The sequence below is a fragment of the Delphinapterus leucas genome, chromosome 8 (genome assembly GCF_059928025.1).
Source record: "Delphinapterus leucas isolate spDelLeu-1000000601 "Yukka" chromosome 8, BTC_Dleu_Yukka2, whole genome shotgun sequence".
Classification (NCBI taxonomy): Eukaryota; Metazoa; Chordata; class Mammalia; order Artiodactyla; family Monodontidae; genus Delphinapterus; species Delphinapterus leucas.
The window spans coordinates 15,719,933-15,734,499 of record NC_143136.1 but is presented as its reverse complement, the minus strand read 5'-3'; the positions used below and the strand labels follow the sequence as shown (position 1 = coordinate 15,734,499).

Sequence of the window (14,567 nt, the reverse complement as noted above, 5' to 3'; positions counted from 1 at the left end):
GTCATGTCTTTACTGATGGTAACTAAAAATGTGGAGACACTATACAGATCCCCCTTTTTTCCAGCCTAGACTTTTTGTGTAAATCAGACCATAAATGGCTCCTTTACTCCAGCAAGCTGTTCAATACATATTCTTCTCATATATTTCCAAGCTCATGTTACACTAAACACCAGTGTGAAGGCTGGGGAGACATCACAATTTCACCCATACTTTTTAGCATCTGAAATCTTTCACAGGTGTCCTGAAAGAGGAAAAAGGTCATGACCTACAGGTCAAGTCAATGATCATTAGGTGATGCTGTAACAGAAGGTATCTAAGTAACCTCTGTGGGTACATATGGTGCAGGATTAAATGTGCCTATTACTTACAAGGTTATTTTTCATTTCACAAAATGAATTCTGAGCAGCATGAAAATTAGAATTGTCAAAACTAAAAGTACTAAAACTTCTGTTTTTCCATCAGGAATCTTGTCTCAGGTTAAACTGACATTTTCCATAGATTTGTGAATAAACAAAACTGAAATAGTAACAAATTCAAGGGGAAAAAATACACACTCAAGTCAGTGCAGCCAATCGCACACAAAGCCTACTACCTTCCCTAAGAAATTATTTTCGCCACTGATTTGCCCAGGAACCACATAACTGTTCTAAACACAAAAATGTTGCAAATTTTCCTTGCCCAGAAGTGGTTTTGAAAAGGATAAATGCATTTTAACATACATAATTTAGTTTGCAACAAACCACAAAAACAAAGGGAAAGAAGTCTGAAAAAAAGCGCATACATATGCTGTAATGATCCGATCAAATGCCACTAAAACATGATGAGTTGTTCCAAGTGCTCAAAACGCTCTACAGTCTGTTAAAAAGTTAAAGGTTCTTCTTTCTTTTTTCTACTCAACGACTGCCCTTATTCTATTAGCTGTTTGGCATTCTAGCTCACCTTGTGTTCTTAATTGCAAGGGTGTGAGACTCAGTGACCATGGCTTCTAATTGTGGCTGCAGTCACAGGACTTGGGAGTGCTTCTCAGAGATCCACAGGCTGCAGAGGGCTGCTGTCTGCATGAGAAGCCAGGTTACGTGCCAATGTCAACAGAACTCCCTGAGATCAATGTGATGATCAATGAGATGAGTTTCCAGGTTTCTCTCACAGTGGACAGGGCCAAGTTTCTCAAAAGGGAATCAAGTTCTGTTCCACTCTCTACCACCAAACAAAGCGGCACAAAAGGAAGTCAGTGGTGTTCATTAGAAAGGACAGAGAGAGATTAGGTATATCTGCCAATGAACTGACATTAGCAAGACTCTCTGGTGAACAGACTTAGCTCAATTATAATGGCAAAGCCACCACGGACTTTTAACTATTAAAAGGTAAACCATATGCCAGAGTAATAGAAGACAACTCAGTAATTAAGAATGGCAGGAAATGGTAGCTCTTAATCTGTTTCTTCTTGACTTTTTTGATACTCTGAAGACCTTTTCTTGAAGCAGAAAAAGCTTTATGCAAAATAACAAATAAAACATGCAAAATAACAATAAATCTGAGGAAACGATGTAGCTAAACACGCCCCAGCAACCAAATTCCTGTGTAGGGATTTACTTAGGAGATATATATATATATATATATATATATACACACATATTATATATCTATTAAATTTTAGATGAAGAACTTATACCAACTTTACTGCTGACTTATTTTGACAAGCCACTTCTTTAGGTCTTGGTTTCTTTAACCATTTAAAAAAAGGTAATCATATTTGTCATTATGTAATCAAAACAGGTAATTAAAATATAACATTACAATATTCTATTATGAGAGCCAAAGTAAATTCAAAAGTAAACACAAGATGGCCCCTGTCCTCAAACAAAATCAAACACCAGTAACAATTTGGCCTAAAAAACTGAACATGAAGACCTACAACCACATCGTAAGTGGTTACAGTTTATGAATGTATTTTCTAATTTGAAAACACACACACACCCACACACAGACACACACACCCACACACACACAGACACACACACCCACACACACACTCCAAGCCAAAATGATAAGACATTTACATATTAGGGAAATTAAGTACTAAGTATTATATTGTTTTGGTGCTAAAATATAAAAGGATTAAAATTATAATATCATAGGTTTAGAATGATGAAAACAGAACTTAAAAAAAAGATCAACACATATGAGCTGTATCATAAAAGGTTCCGAGTGGCACAAAAGGTTCCAAGTGGAACTCTTCCAAATGCTGAATGCTGTAGCTTCTACCTTCATAAAGTTTCTTAAATCAGTCTTCGCCTCGGTATAGCCTTGGCCAACATTCAAAGTCAAGCCCTTATTCTCACTATAACACCTTTCAACCATTCTCTTCCCCTCTACTCTCCATGCCGCCCAACCTACATAATGCTGCCAGATTAATTCCTTCAAAGTACAGATCTAATCACATCACTCACTTAAGGGAAAAAAAAAAGCAGCAGCAGCTTCAATATTTTCCAGCTAATTAGCTACAACTCCTTATTCTAGCACTCAGGACTCTAAATGTAGTCCCAAGCTTCTTCCTCACCCTGTAGTCAAACCAAACTGCACTAGGCTATGTTTCCCATCATTTTTTGCCTTTGCTCTGGTGGTCTGCCTTGCTTCCCCTGTCTCCCACCTATTCCTTCGAAGGCCTATGTCACTTTCCAGAAACTCACTAACGCTTTCCCATATGCTCTTAAGAAACCACACCATCTCCCTCTTTGGAAACTTCAAGGCACTCGCCGTAGCAGCTTATTGTGAAAGCTGGTATGCAGTGGTCATTCCCCCTGTAGGTTCCTTGACAGCAGGATCTGTGTCCTACTTACTCTGTCTTCTTGAAGCCTGTCTCATGACAGGGGAACTTAGAGGCTTCTGAGAAATATGTCTAAGGAACTTACTGAGGCAGGAGAGTCATTATATTAAGACACTGGTTTATGGCTTCTAGAAACATCATTAATATAAAAGTTACATATAAAAGTATCATATCCACAACAAATTATGCTCCAATTTACCATTTCAGCTCTCTGCAACCTTTCAAGTAAGAAAAAAAATTATATCTCATATATATGACATAATCTGTTTCAGGAAACAGATTTTTATTCAGCTAATCTCTATATGAAGTAAAATTTCTGAGAAAAGACTCTGTATAGAAGGTTAAAAAAAATGTGTCACATCAGCTTTCAGGCTGCCATTAACTTGGATGACCAGATCTTAAAGCAGAAATTCTAGAATAGTCAACTGGTGAATGAGTAATGTAAAGCCACTATAAAGACAGGCAACTTGGTCTTGTGGAAAGAACAGTGGGAGGCAGGCGCCCTGGGGTCCCCATGTGTGACCCAGCCCAACTCACTTGGCTTGCCTATCCTTGGCTTCTTCACTTGTCAAATCAGGGAAGTGGACTTGATGAACTCTAAGACCCAGTCCCAACACTCTAAAATTCTATAAGCATCACACGTATCTTCACTGAATGATTACTAATGAGAGATGTGGTAGAAAATGATAACTCCCTGCAATATTTTAATCTTTCAATTTTATAAAAAAAAAGATAACTCCACAAATCTTCAACCTAAAAAGGCCATATATTTAGGGTTACTGCATTTTCAAAGAACTTTCCAAATTAAAAAAAAAAATTGAAACAATAATAAAAAACCATCTCTGAGGACTAAGAAAAATACAACTAGGGGAAAACAAAAATATGTCCCCCCAAACCTCACACCAGTATAAGTACTGCTAAATAACACTTTGAAAAAAGTGAACGTTCCAATAGAAATTTAAGATGCCAGATAAAGTTATAAAATTGTCAGGTAAACAGTGGAAATAAAGTGGTAAAATGTTTCTTTCAAGTTGTCTGTGGCTCTCTTATCTAATACTGATTCAAGCTATAGGGATATGAAAAGCAAAAATTTCAGGATTCCTCAGACAACAAGAAACTAGCATTTTAGGAGTATATATACAATTTAGTTAGCCTAACTTCCAATGTCTCTCTTTTTTCCTCTTTTGCCTTAAAGGCTTCAGGCAGGAGGCTCTGAGCACAAGTCATGAGTTCTGGTTCTCTCAGCTTCCAGTTTGGATTGTGGGTTGACCATGACTTGATGGTGCCAGTAACTAGGGGTTACCAGCACTCAGCTGGAACAAAAGTATAATGTGTGGCACTACAAGAGCTCTGAAAAGCATCTTCTCAAAATACTGGAGGGAAAAAGGATATTTCTAGAAAATACTGACAATTAATTGATATGAAGCTCTATCTCCCACCTCCCCCCTAAATCAAAACCAAAAACACTTTATCACAAATAGGGCTTCGCCTCTTCATTATGGGATCATTGACTCTTGACTCAGCTGATCTGTCTCACCTTCTGATGCTTTGATCACATATCCTCCCTTCTTTTCGCCAGGAGGCACATCAAGTAGCTGCATGATTCTGTCCAGAAGCCCATGGATTATCTCAAACCCAGGATTCTTGTTGTAATAAACAGCACAGAGATGCCTGTAGTTTCTTGCACCTACATCTGAAAAAAAATAAAAGAATTGGTCACAAGGCTACACTGACCATCACTTAAGAAGCTGATTTACCCCAAAACATAAACTCAAGCAAAATCAACAAAAAAGGAAACCAATTAGGAAACATAGAACCAATCAAACTCAGAAAGACAAGATAAGATGGTTTTTCAACCATTAAATTCCCTGAGGTGTTTTTACTTGGGGGAGATGTGGAAAACCCTCAATGCTGGCCCAGGAACAGTAAGGCTTCATTGTGGTACGAATTGGTAAAGAATTTAGCAACGTTTTTCAGAACCTTAAAATTTCATACTCTTTTATTTACAATACTATCCAAAAGAAATAATTCTAAATACAAGAATGGATTCATGTAGAAAGGTATTACTTCTACACAAAGCGTTATTTCCAACAGTGAAAATTAGAAACAACCCAAATTGGGAAATGGCTACGTAAAGTACAGCACACTCACTCAGCCGAATATTAGGCAGCTAAAAGGCATCTTTATGAAGATTCATCATAATAGAGCTAGCTTACGATAGTAAATATAACAAAAAAGGAGGCCACAAAGTTCAAAACGAGTCAAAACTAAACTATATCATCTAAAGAATATACACAGGTTGGACAACTATGAAGCAAAGAAGTGAATGACTGTCACAAAAGTTAGGATAGTGATTGCTCTACGTAAAGGGAAGGTAGTTTTGATGGGGAAGGGTCTTAACTTGGATGGTTACACTAGTGTTTGCTTTATAATCTTTTTAAACTGTTTATGTCATATATACACATCACAATTAAAACAGGAAAAAAAAAGCAATTTATGAAGAATCACAGCTATGTAAATATAACCACAAGACAAAAAGCTCCATGCACAGGAAAAAGAATGTAAAGAAATATACCTGAATGTTAATAGAGGTTCTGTTTGGGCAGGAATATTTTTTTTCCCATTTTTCCTTGATTAGTATATTTTTTCTACTTTGAAAATCAGGACAAACTTACACAATGTAATATTTTTTTAAAATAATTGCAATAATCCAAGTGAACTCTAATAGGTGACTAGATAAACTGGTTCACCCATACAATGGAATACTACCCAGCAATAAGGGAGACTTGATAACTCAGAGGACTCTCAAGGACATGAAGCTGGATGAAAGAAGCCAGTCTTAAAAGGCAATATAAGTGGACAATATAAGTCCATTTATATGACATTCTGGAAAAAGCAAAAGTATACCAACAGAGAACAAGATAGCGGTCGTCTGGGGTTAGATGTGGGGGAAAAAATGTGACAACGTGGGACATGTGGGTTTTGGGGGTAACAGAACTGTTCTGTATCCGCAGTGATGGTTACAAAAATTTAAAACTCATTTTTTTTTAAACATCCTTATTGGAGTATAATTGCTTTACAATGTTGTTAGTTCCTGCTGTATAACAAAGTGAATCAGCTATACATATACATATATCCCCATATCCCCTCCCTCTTGTGTCTCCCTCCCACCACCCTCCCTATCCCACCCCTCTAGGTGGTCACAAAGCACCGAGCTGATCTCCCTGTGCTATGCGGCTGCTTCCCACTAGCTATCTATTTTACATTTGGGAGTGCATATGTGTCCATGCCACTCTCTCACTTCGTCCCAGCTTACCCTTCCCCCTCCCTGGGTGCTCAAGTCCATTCTCTACATCTGCATCTTTATTCCTGTCCTGCCCGTAGGTTAGTCAGAACCATTTTTTTTTTTTTGAGATTCCATACATATGTGTCAGCATACAGTATTTGTTTTTTTCTTTCTGACTTACTTCACTCTGTATGACAGACTCTAAGTCCATCCACCTCACTACAAATAACTCAATTTCGTTCTTTTTATGGCTGAGTAATATTCCATTGTATATATGTACCACATCTTCTTTAACCATTCATCTGTTGATGGACACTTAGGTTGCTTCCATGTCCTGGCTATTGTAAACAGTGCTGCAATGAACATTGTGGTACGTGACTCTCAGGGTATATGCCCAGTAGTGGGACTGCTGGGTCTTACAGTAGTTCTATTTTTAGCAAAACTCATTTTTAAAGAAAGATATGCATAGCATATAAAGACAGACTCAAATTCAGTGGAGATCATTTAACTTTTTAACAGGTAGATACACTTGTGGCCCTTTAATAAATTCTGGAGAAGACCACTGCTCTACACAAACATTGAATGAATGTTGGCTTCGTTTTGCCTTTCAAATCAGGAAAAGAGAAAGAACAAACTAATGTCTATCTGGGAGAACAAACTGAAAATAAAAAGCTGCTTCATATTAGCATGTATTGAGCAAAAGTTCTTCCATAGACTTATTCCCATACTATAATTTGCACAAAATATAGAATGCCTTTTGCCTTCCAAATAAACAAATGAGTATTTTAAAACACTGTACTTTACTGCTAGTAATATAAAAGTTAGCCAATAAATGGGGTAAAAGGAAAGGGAAACTTAGTATCCAGAACTTAGTATCTTTCTATCAACCTATCTGTCATCTTAATTCTCAAGATACTCATGTAAGCTAGGTTTTATTGTATCTATAAAGTGGATAGGGAAAATAAGACGGGGAAACAAAAGTTCAGAAAGGTTTTGCCCAAAGTCAAGCTAACTGCCTGGAGAGAACTGTGATTAATTACACAGCTAGTAAGTTACAAAACCAGGATTTGACCAGGACTGTCTAACTCTAAAATCCATGCCCTCTCTACTATACAGTAGAAATCTCTAACTCTCTAAAGGATTTAGATGAGATCTCTAAATCTCTAAAGGATTTAGATGAAAATAAACAATATAAGGGCAAGCTTATGTATGAATATATTCTTAGTATAGTCAAAGATGTGCATTCTTGAAATGTTTTTGATATGATACACAGATGTTTTCATTTTCAAAAGTTTTCATATTTAAGAATTGTAGTCAAGCAACTGAAATAAATTATTTTTAGAAGTCAGTTAACTAAAGTTTCTAGCCATCAACAGTACTGTAACTCATGGGAAGTACATTCTGAGTTAAACTTTGGACTGAACATACATAGAGAAATAACTGTTCTTGCCATGTAACATTTCTTAGCACCCACTATGTTCAAAGCACTCCACTAGAGGTCAAAGCCAGCATACAGCCTGCACAGACTAAACCCTCAACAATTATTTTCTGAATAAATGAATAAAGCCTGGAAAGGAAGCTAAGCATACACAAAAAAATCATTAAACAAGGCCAGGACAAGACAGTGGCCACATTCTAAGTCAGCACAAGAGCCAGCTGGTGTCAGAAAGTGAGTACCGTGCCACTGTCACTCTCCATCATTTCCACGTGCAAGAGTAAAGTAATCTGGTACCTAAAAGCTATGATCGGAGGTGTCGGAATAAAGATTAATATTAAAACCAGGCAGGCATCAAACATCACTAAATCAACCACATGCATTAACTAAAATGAGGGGCCTGATTGCTCTGTAGGAACACACACACACACACACACACACACACACACACACACACACACACACACTCTCCTCCTCTCCCCCCTCTCCCCCTCCCTCCCTGCTCAACCCCTCTCCCCAGCCCCCTTCCCTTGAAGGGAAAAAAATGAAATGAAACAAAACTAATTTATCCCTTTCATATTACGGACTTGCTCCTGGGTACCTCTGCCATGTGGTACCCATTTGTTGGTGTCACATGCTTCCACTTTAACACACAGACACGTATTGAAACCACTTTGTAGTCCCATTTTTGCTGTGAGAGAAGAGTCCAACAGTAATGCCATCATTCAGAGAGCTTAGCAACACAAACTGGAAGCTCTATTTTGGTAACCTTTGCCTTGGAATACTTCTGTCCTGATCTCCAAATTATGTAAAACCTGCCTTTCTGATAAGAGGAGCAACATCTGGTTTAAAGACTTAGAATTAAAAAAAAAAAATTAAGTGATTTTGATGATCAGAATAATGAAGTTACAATAAAAAATACAAGACTTAAAAAAATTATACTCCATTCAAGAAAGGTTTCAGGATGTTTACAGCACACGCATATACAATAATGAGCTATATATTTTTAAACTCAATTTTGCAGTATTTTAAGGAAAGGCCACTGACTTTTAGGGCTTTATACTAAACCCACCATAAGAATTAGATTAAATACATTATTTAGGTGCCCCTCCCAGCTCCCACCACTGATTGGCTGGTTTTTCACATCTCTCCCAAGTGCTACCATTCCCTCTAGACTTGCTTCCTCACATCTTGCTAAGACATTCCCTCTGAATTAGCTGGATTGAATTAAAAGAGAAAATAACCATATACTCAGTTCCACCCAGAATTTCTCCTTGGAGAAACTGCTAGGCATAATAAAATTCCCACTTCCTAGTATTTTGCACTGAGAGACCATATTACATCACAGGAAGTTCACTGACTACATGCCTCAAAATAAGAACTATTTAAATTTCATGTCAAAACTAGGGTTTGTTGGAAATGCCTCAGTTCTTTATAACTCAGTTAACAGACCTCTTGTGTCATGCCATCAAACAATTCTGCTTTTTAAAGAGGCCTGCCAAGTATGTCAGCCTAAATTACCAGTGTCTTTCACAGACTTCAAAGTACTGCCTGGAGAGGCTGATGTAAACCACCCAGAGAAGGGGTGGCTGGCTACGATTCTGGAAGCTGAAAGAACATGCCAAGTGATTTTATAAAAGAAGAAAAAAGGAAGAAAAGTGATATGTGATGTCCCTTAGTAAATGACTATCACATACAACTCAAATTTTTCGAACAGCCTTCTGCTTAGTGTAGATTCTCTCTCACCAAAGTACCAATGATTAAAAGCAAATTAGGGGTGTTAGGCAATGTTATCGTTAAGTGGCACAGAATGCAAAAGGATAAGAGTCTTCAAGAGAAGCTTTCCATCTCTATTCTCACATTCACCAAGAAGCCCAAATGAAGATGCTAGGAGAGGGCTTCCCTGGTGGCACAGTGGTTAAGAATCCACCTGCCAGTGCAGGAGACACAGGTTCAAGCCCTGGTCCAGGAAGATCCCACATGCCGCGGAGCAACTAAGCCCGCGCACCACAACTACTCAGCCTGCGCTCTAGAGCCCGTAAGCCATAACTACTGAGCCTGTATGCTGCAACTACTGAAGCCCACGTGCCTAGAGCCTGTGCTCCACAACAAGAGAAGCCACTGCAATGAGAAGCCCGCACACTGCAACAAAGAGTAGCCCCCGCGCACCACAACTAGAGAAAAGCCTGCATGCGACAAAAAAGACTCAACGCAGCCAAAAGTAAAATAAAATAAATAAATTTTAAAAAAGAAAAAAAAAGATGCTAGGAGAAAGCCTACTGGGAAACCAACAGAGCTCCCAGGGCAACTGGTGGCTGATACTGAGCTTGAGAATAATAGCCTGGCCAAGCTCAGAAAATGAAACAAATCACTTTGATTTTTAGTCTATTCCATCTAAAAAATTTATTTAATATTGGTACCCATGAGACTAGTATAGCTTATATTACAAATTTTACTTATCTTCAGAAGAAATTCACAAAAGCTATAAGAATCCTGTCAAGACATAGACTTTAAAAAATTAGATCTAATATGGGAGAACAGGAACCTTTACACACTCTTGGTAGGACTGCAAATTTGTAAAAAATCCTTTTTAGAAGAAAATTTGACAAGGTAGCAAACATATAATATGCATATCTATGGACTGACCAATTCAATTTCTAAAAACACATATTTGTATAAGGGTACAAGGATATTCATTACAACAGACATATTTTAGCAAAAACCTGGTAACAATCTAAACAGTCATCATAATAGTTTGAGTCAATAAATTACAGTATATCCATATAATGAGATACTGTGCAGCCATTAAAAAGAATGAGGTGGACAGAATGTGTTCATCGGAAAAAAGTACAGAAGACAGAAAAAGCATAATCCTATTTGTGTAAACACCAGAAAGAATTTACCTGTATCTGTGGCTATATAGAGAAATGTAAAACATATGGTTGCATATGCATAGAATGTCTGGCAACTAATTCTAAGAGTAGGATTTGGGAGAAGTTGGATATGTGTATTTTTTTTTTTAATGTGAAAACAACAGAATTACTCTTAATACATATTTGTGAAAGTTCTTAAAGATATTACAAATACATTTTCAATTTTAAAAACAAACATAATAAAACCTAAGAACAATTTTCCTTAAAACACTTCTATATTATGGCACTGAGGTAAAGACTTTTCTTCTTTTAAATAATGCTGAAAGCCAAGAAACAAATGTGAGGAAAAATCTATGACCTTCTCAATGCATGAAGGAAAAGGTTACATCCTTGTGGGTTGGCTTTTATTTCATTAACATGAACCTGGAATGGATTTTTATCTATTAAAAAAGTACAATATTCAATGCATGACAGAGCACATTATACTCATGTTAGCAGATCTTAACTATGTGAACCAAACGTACTAAAATAACTTTCTATATTAAAAATGAGGGTATTCACACAGTTAAGATGCCATCACATATGCGAATGATGCTCCTTCAAATACTGTTAATGTCAATGTTCCTTACACCCATATTTTTTGGATTATTAATTGGAAATTCTACATGCCAAAAACATGAAGTGGTAAAATTAAACTAATCTAGACTGATGACATAAGCTCTCTTCAGAAAGCCACATTCCACATGTGGATGTGAGATAATCTTCCATTATTCAGTGGCTGCAGAATTAATGGACAATTTCTCAGAGCTGAAGTATTTTACAAGCTCATAATGAAAATGCTTTCATTGAGCTTTTTATCAAGCAAAGAATTATACAAAAAACTACAAAGACTGGGCCCCTAGAGTTCAGCAGGTTACAAAATAAGACAGATACATGAAAGGTACAAACCGACAGCAAACAGAAGGAACAAACCAAATCATAAAAGAACAATGAATTAGCTCTGTTCTATGCGGCCATGGTGGTGCCAGGAGGAGAAAAGAACAAGAATCTTAAATATACTTAAGTTAAAAAAAAATAACTTTAAATGTAAAAGTTTAAAAAGAATTCTAGATTTCCATATCCAAACTAGGCAAGGTAAGAAGTAGATCTTTCAGATTTAGAAAAGTTTCAGGGAGAATGAGAAATTTTAGCAACTATTTAAGCAGCAATTTGGGGGACAGAGGAAAGGTGGCTTGTTCCAGGGCTGCAGCAACGCTCTGGAGACGCAGGAACAACCTGAGCAATACAATAATTATTAAAACCCAGCAGTTTTAAAATTATTAAAATGCAGTAGTTAAAACTAAAGGGCAGTATGATTATCGGGGTTCTCCACCAATAAATGTCAAACTGACAACTGGATGACTGTATCATGCTAAATTTAAAACACCCTATATACTTGCCTTATGAAGCCAAAGTAAGTCTTCCTTCTTAGGCTATCATTCCTTTTAAACTTAGATTCAACCCCATGATGCACTTTCTCCTGCCATTTTTGTGAGCTTTTAGGCATCCTGGCAGCTTCAGTGACCACTGTGGAATAAACTGTGATGGCAGAATTCAATCTGCGTTTAATAAAAAGCCAGAATGCTGGACTTCGCAAAATATAGTTGCATTTCTGGGCATGAAGATTAGAAATTCACAACTGCTCCTCTGAAGTAATTTTTTACTATTTTGTTGATACTTTCTCCTCGACACTGAAAAGACAAACATAACAACTGAAACCAACCAGTTACTCACACAGCAGCCCGATCTGATAGCTTCAGTACAGCCTCTACTGGACTTCCCTGGTATAATAAAGCTGAAAATCTACCCCACAGCAGAGTCTGCATTCAACTTCTCGTTCCAAAGATACCGCCACTCTGCCCAACAAAAGGGATAAATCAGCTTTGTCCCTCGAGTCATGACTAATTTTTTTAAATGTTGCAGCAACTTCAGATCTTACAATTCAATAAATGCAGTGACTGGCTCAGCCTCTTAGAACAGGACTGTGTCTGGCTCAGAGTGGAAATCCTCACACTTGAGGAGGGTGCCTGAGTCCCTCACCGGGCAGCCTGACAGCCTCATGACATGGATGGCCAGTCAGAAAGTCCACGTTAGCATAAGAAACTGTCCGATAAGGTCAAGCACAAAAACACGGACTAGGAGACTTCCATCTACTCTTACAGAAACGCAAGTCAGACAGAATTTGTGGAAGGCATATTGAAATCCAATACAGATTCCTCTTCCATTTCCATTTTGGAAGATACACTTGCCTACACAAAAACCATGAGGCTGAGAGTGTTGGGTTTTCCTTAATGTTACGAAACAAGTTAGTGGCAGCTGTCACTCCCCTCTCTGTGCTATCAGGGGACCTTGTACACTCCCTTGGCAACCGTTTCTCTCATGTTCCAAGCAGCCCCTGGCAAAGAAAAGGAACTAAAAGATACTTCCTCCCAGTACAACAAATGAGACTGTCTTGCCATACATCTCCACCCCTTTTAAACCAGCAGTTTGAGTACCACCCTCACTAGTGAAAATTTGGGACATTTTCATAGTCCCTAGAAAACTGCTCTGTCATTTCACTTTTGATGGTCTAGATTTTTTCTTTTTTCCTTCAAAATTGTTTCATTATTTAGGAGGAAATGGCTACTGTAAATCCAACAGAGAAATGGTTCCTGGTTCGAGAGACGGTAAAAACATATATGCTCAATTCACTGAAAAGAAGTGGGTGATGAATTGCTCAAAAAACATTCCTGGACTTCCCTGGTGGCGCAGTGGTTAAGAATACGCCTGCCAATGCAGGGGACACGGGTTCGAGCCCTGGTCCGGGAAGATGCCACATGCCACAGAGCAACTAAGCCCGTGCACCACAACTACTGAGCCCGCGTGCCGCAACTACTGAAGCCCGTGCGCCTAGAGCCCATGCTCCGCAACAAGAGAAGCTACCGCAATGAGAAGACCGCGCACCACAACAAAGAGTAGCCCCACTCGCCACAACCAGAGAAAGCCCACGCACAGCAATGAAGACCCAACACAGCCAAAATTAAAAATAAATAAATAAATAAAAATTAAAAAAAAAAAAAACCCCAACATTCCCACTTTCTTAAGTAAATTCCCACATTAGTACATTTTGGTTTTCTTTTCCTAAAAAAAAAAAAAAAAATAGTGCACAACAGAAGAAAAACCAATTAAGTTCAAAGTTAGGATAAAAAGGAGCCCCAAGTGCCTTAGCAAGGTGATATTAACCCTTTAATGGCCAGCAAAGGTTTTTCAATTCATTCTCAAAGAAAATTTCCAGAGACCAAGAAGCTAGGTTTTGGGCCTTAGGGATTGCTAATATGCCTTAGGGATCTGCTAATAGAGCAAACACCAAACGGTGCTTATTACGTGGCTGGAACTTTTCAAAATACATTTAATTTTTATAAGTCTACTGAAATAAGTGCTATCATTATTCCCACTGTACAGATGAGGAAACTGAGGCACCAAGAAATTAAATTAATTGTCCAAAGTTAAGCAGCTGGTAAATGGCAGAACCATGACTCAAATGCAGGCGCTCTGACTGCAGTCTCTCATGGAACCGCGGTGCTGGGCTGCCTCTCCTGCAGAGTCCTCTCTGTACACCAGATGACAGGCAGGGAGACCACAGGTCCATATTTATAATAATCCATCAGAAAAGCTTCTGTTATGAAATAAAATCCAGGCCTACCTAAACAGGAAACACACTCCACATAAACTAAAGCAAGCCTATGTTTTCAAGATGGTAGACTTACTGAGTACATCTACCTCCTCTTATTCCTCAAATCTCATTGATATGACAGAAAATTTTAAAGAAAAACAATAAACCATGATGGTGTAAGACAACAGGCAAAAGTGATATCAGTTAAAAATGGACTGATGTGGAAAACAGAGCAGAATAATCACAACTAAAATCAGGTATAAAAGAGGTTTGCTACAGAGATAAGAACTACTCTTCCTGATGAAACAAAGTGTAGCAGAAAGACAAATCTTTGAATTAAAAAGTATATGGATGGGGTTTCTGGAACTATCACCAGGGTGATTTGTTAAATGATGGCCTATAGCACTTGTATTTAAGAACAGCTCTCTTTCAGCCTCCAAGCACGGGCCTTCCCA

The 14,567-nt window shown here is 37.9% G+C and overlaps 1 protein-coding gene across 7 annotated transcripts in view; it reads right to left on the bottom strand.

Moving 5' to 3' along the window:
• FARSB (phenylalanyl-tRNA synthetase subunit beta) overlaps positions 1–14,567 on the bottom strand; it is a 67,697-nt gene that overhangs the window by 18,132 nt on the left and 34,998 nt on the right. For 5 of the 7 annotated variants that reach the window (XM_089916320.1, XM_022567796.3, XM_089916316.1 and 2 more), the window contains one exon: positions 4,365–4,520. In XM_089916320.1, the coding sequence (XP_089772446.1) occupies positions 4,365–4,520 (156 nt within the window). Of the gene's footprint in view, positions 1–4,364; positions 4,521–10,542; positions 12,152–14,567 lie in introns of those variants that run through there. The other 2 variants (XR_016394019.1, XM_089916315.1) reach the window with 2 other exon arrangements.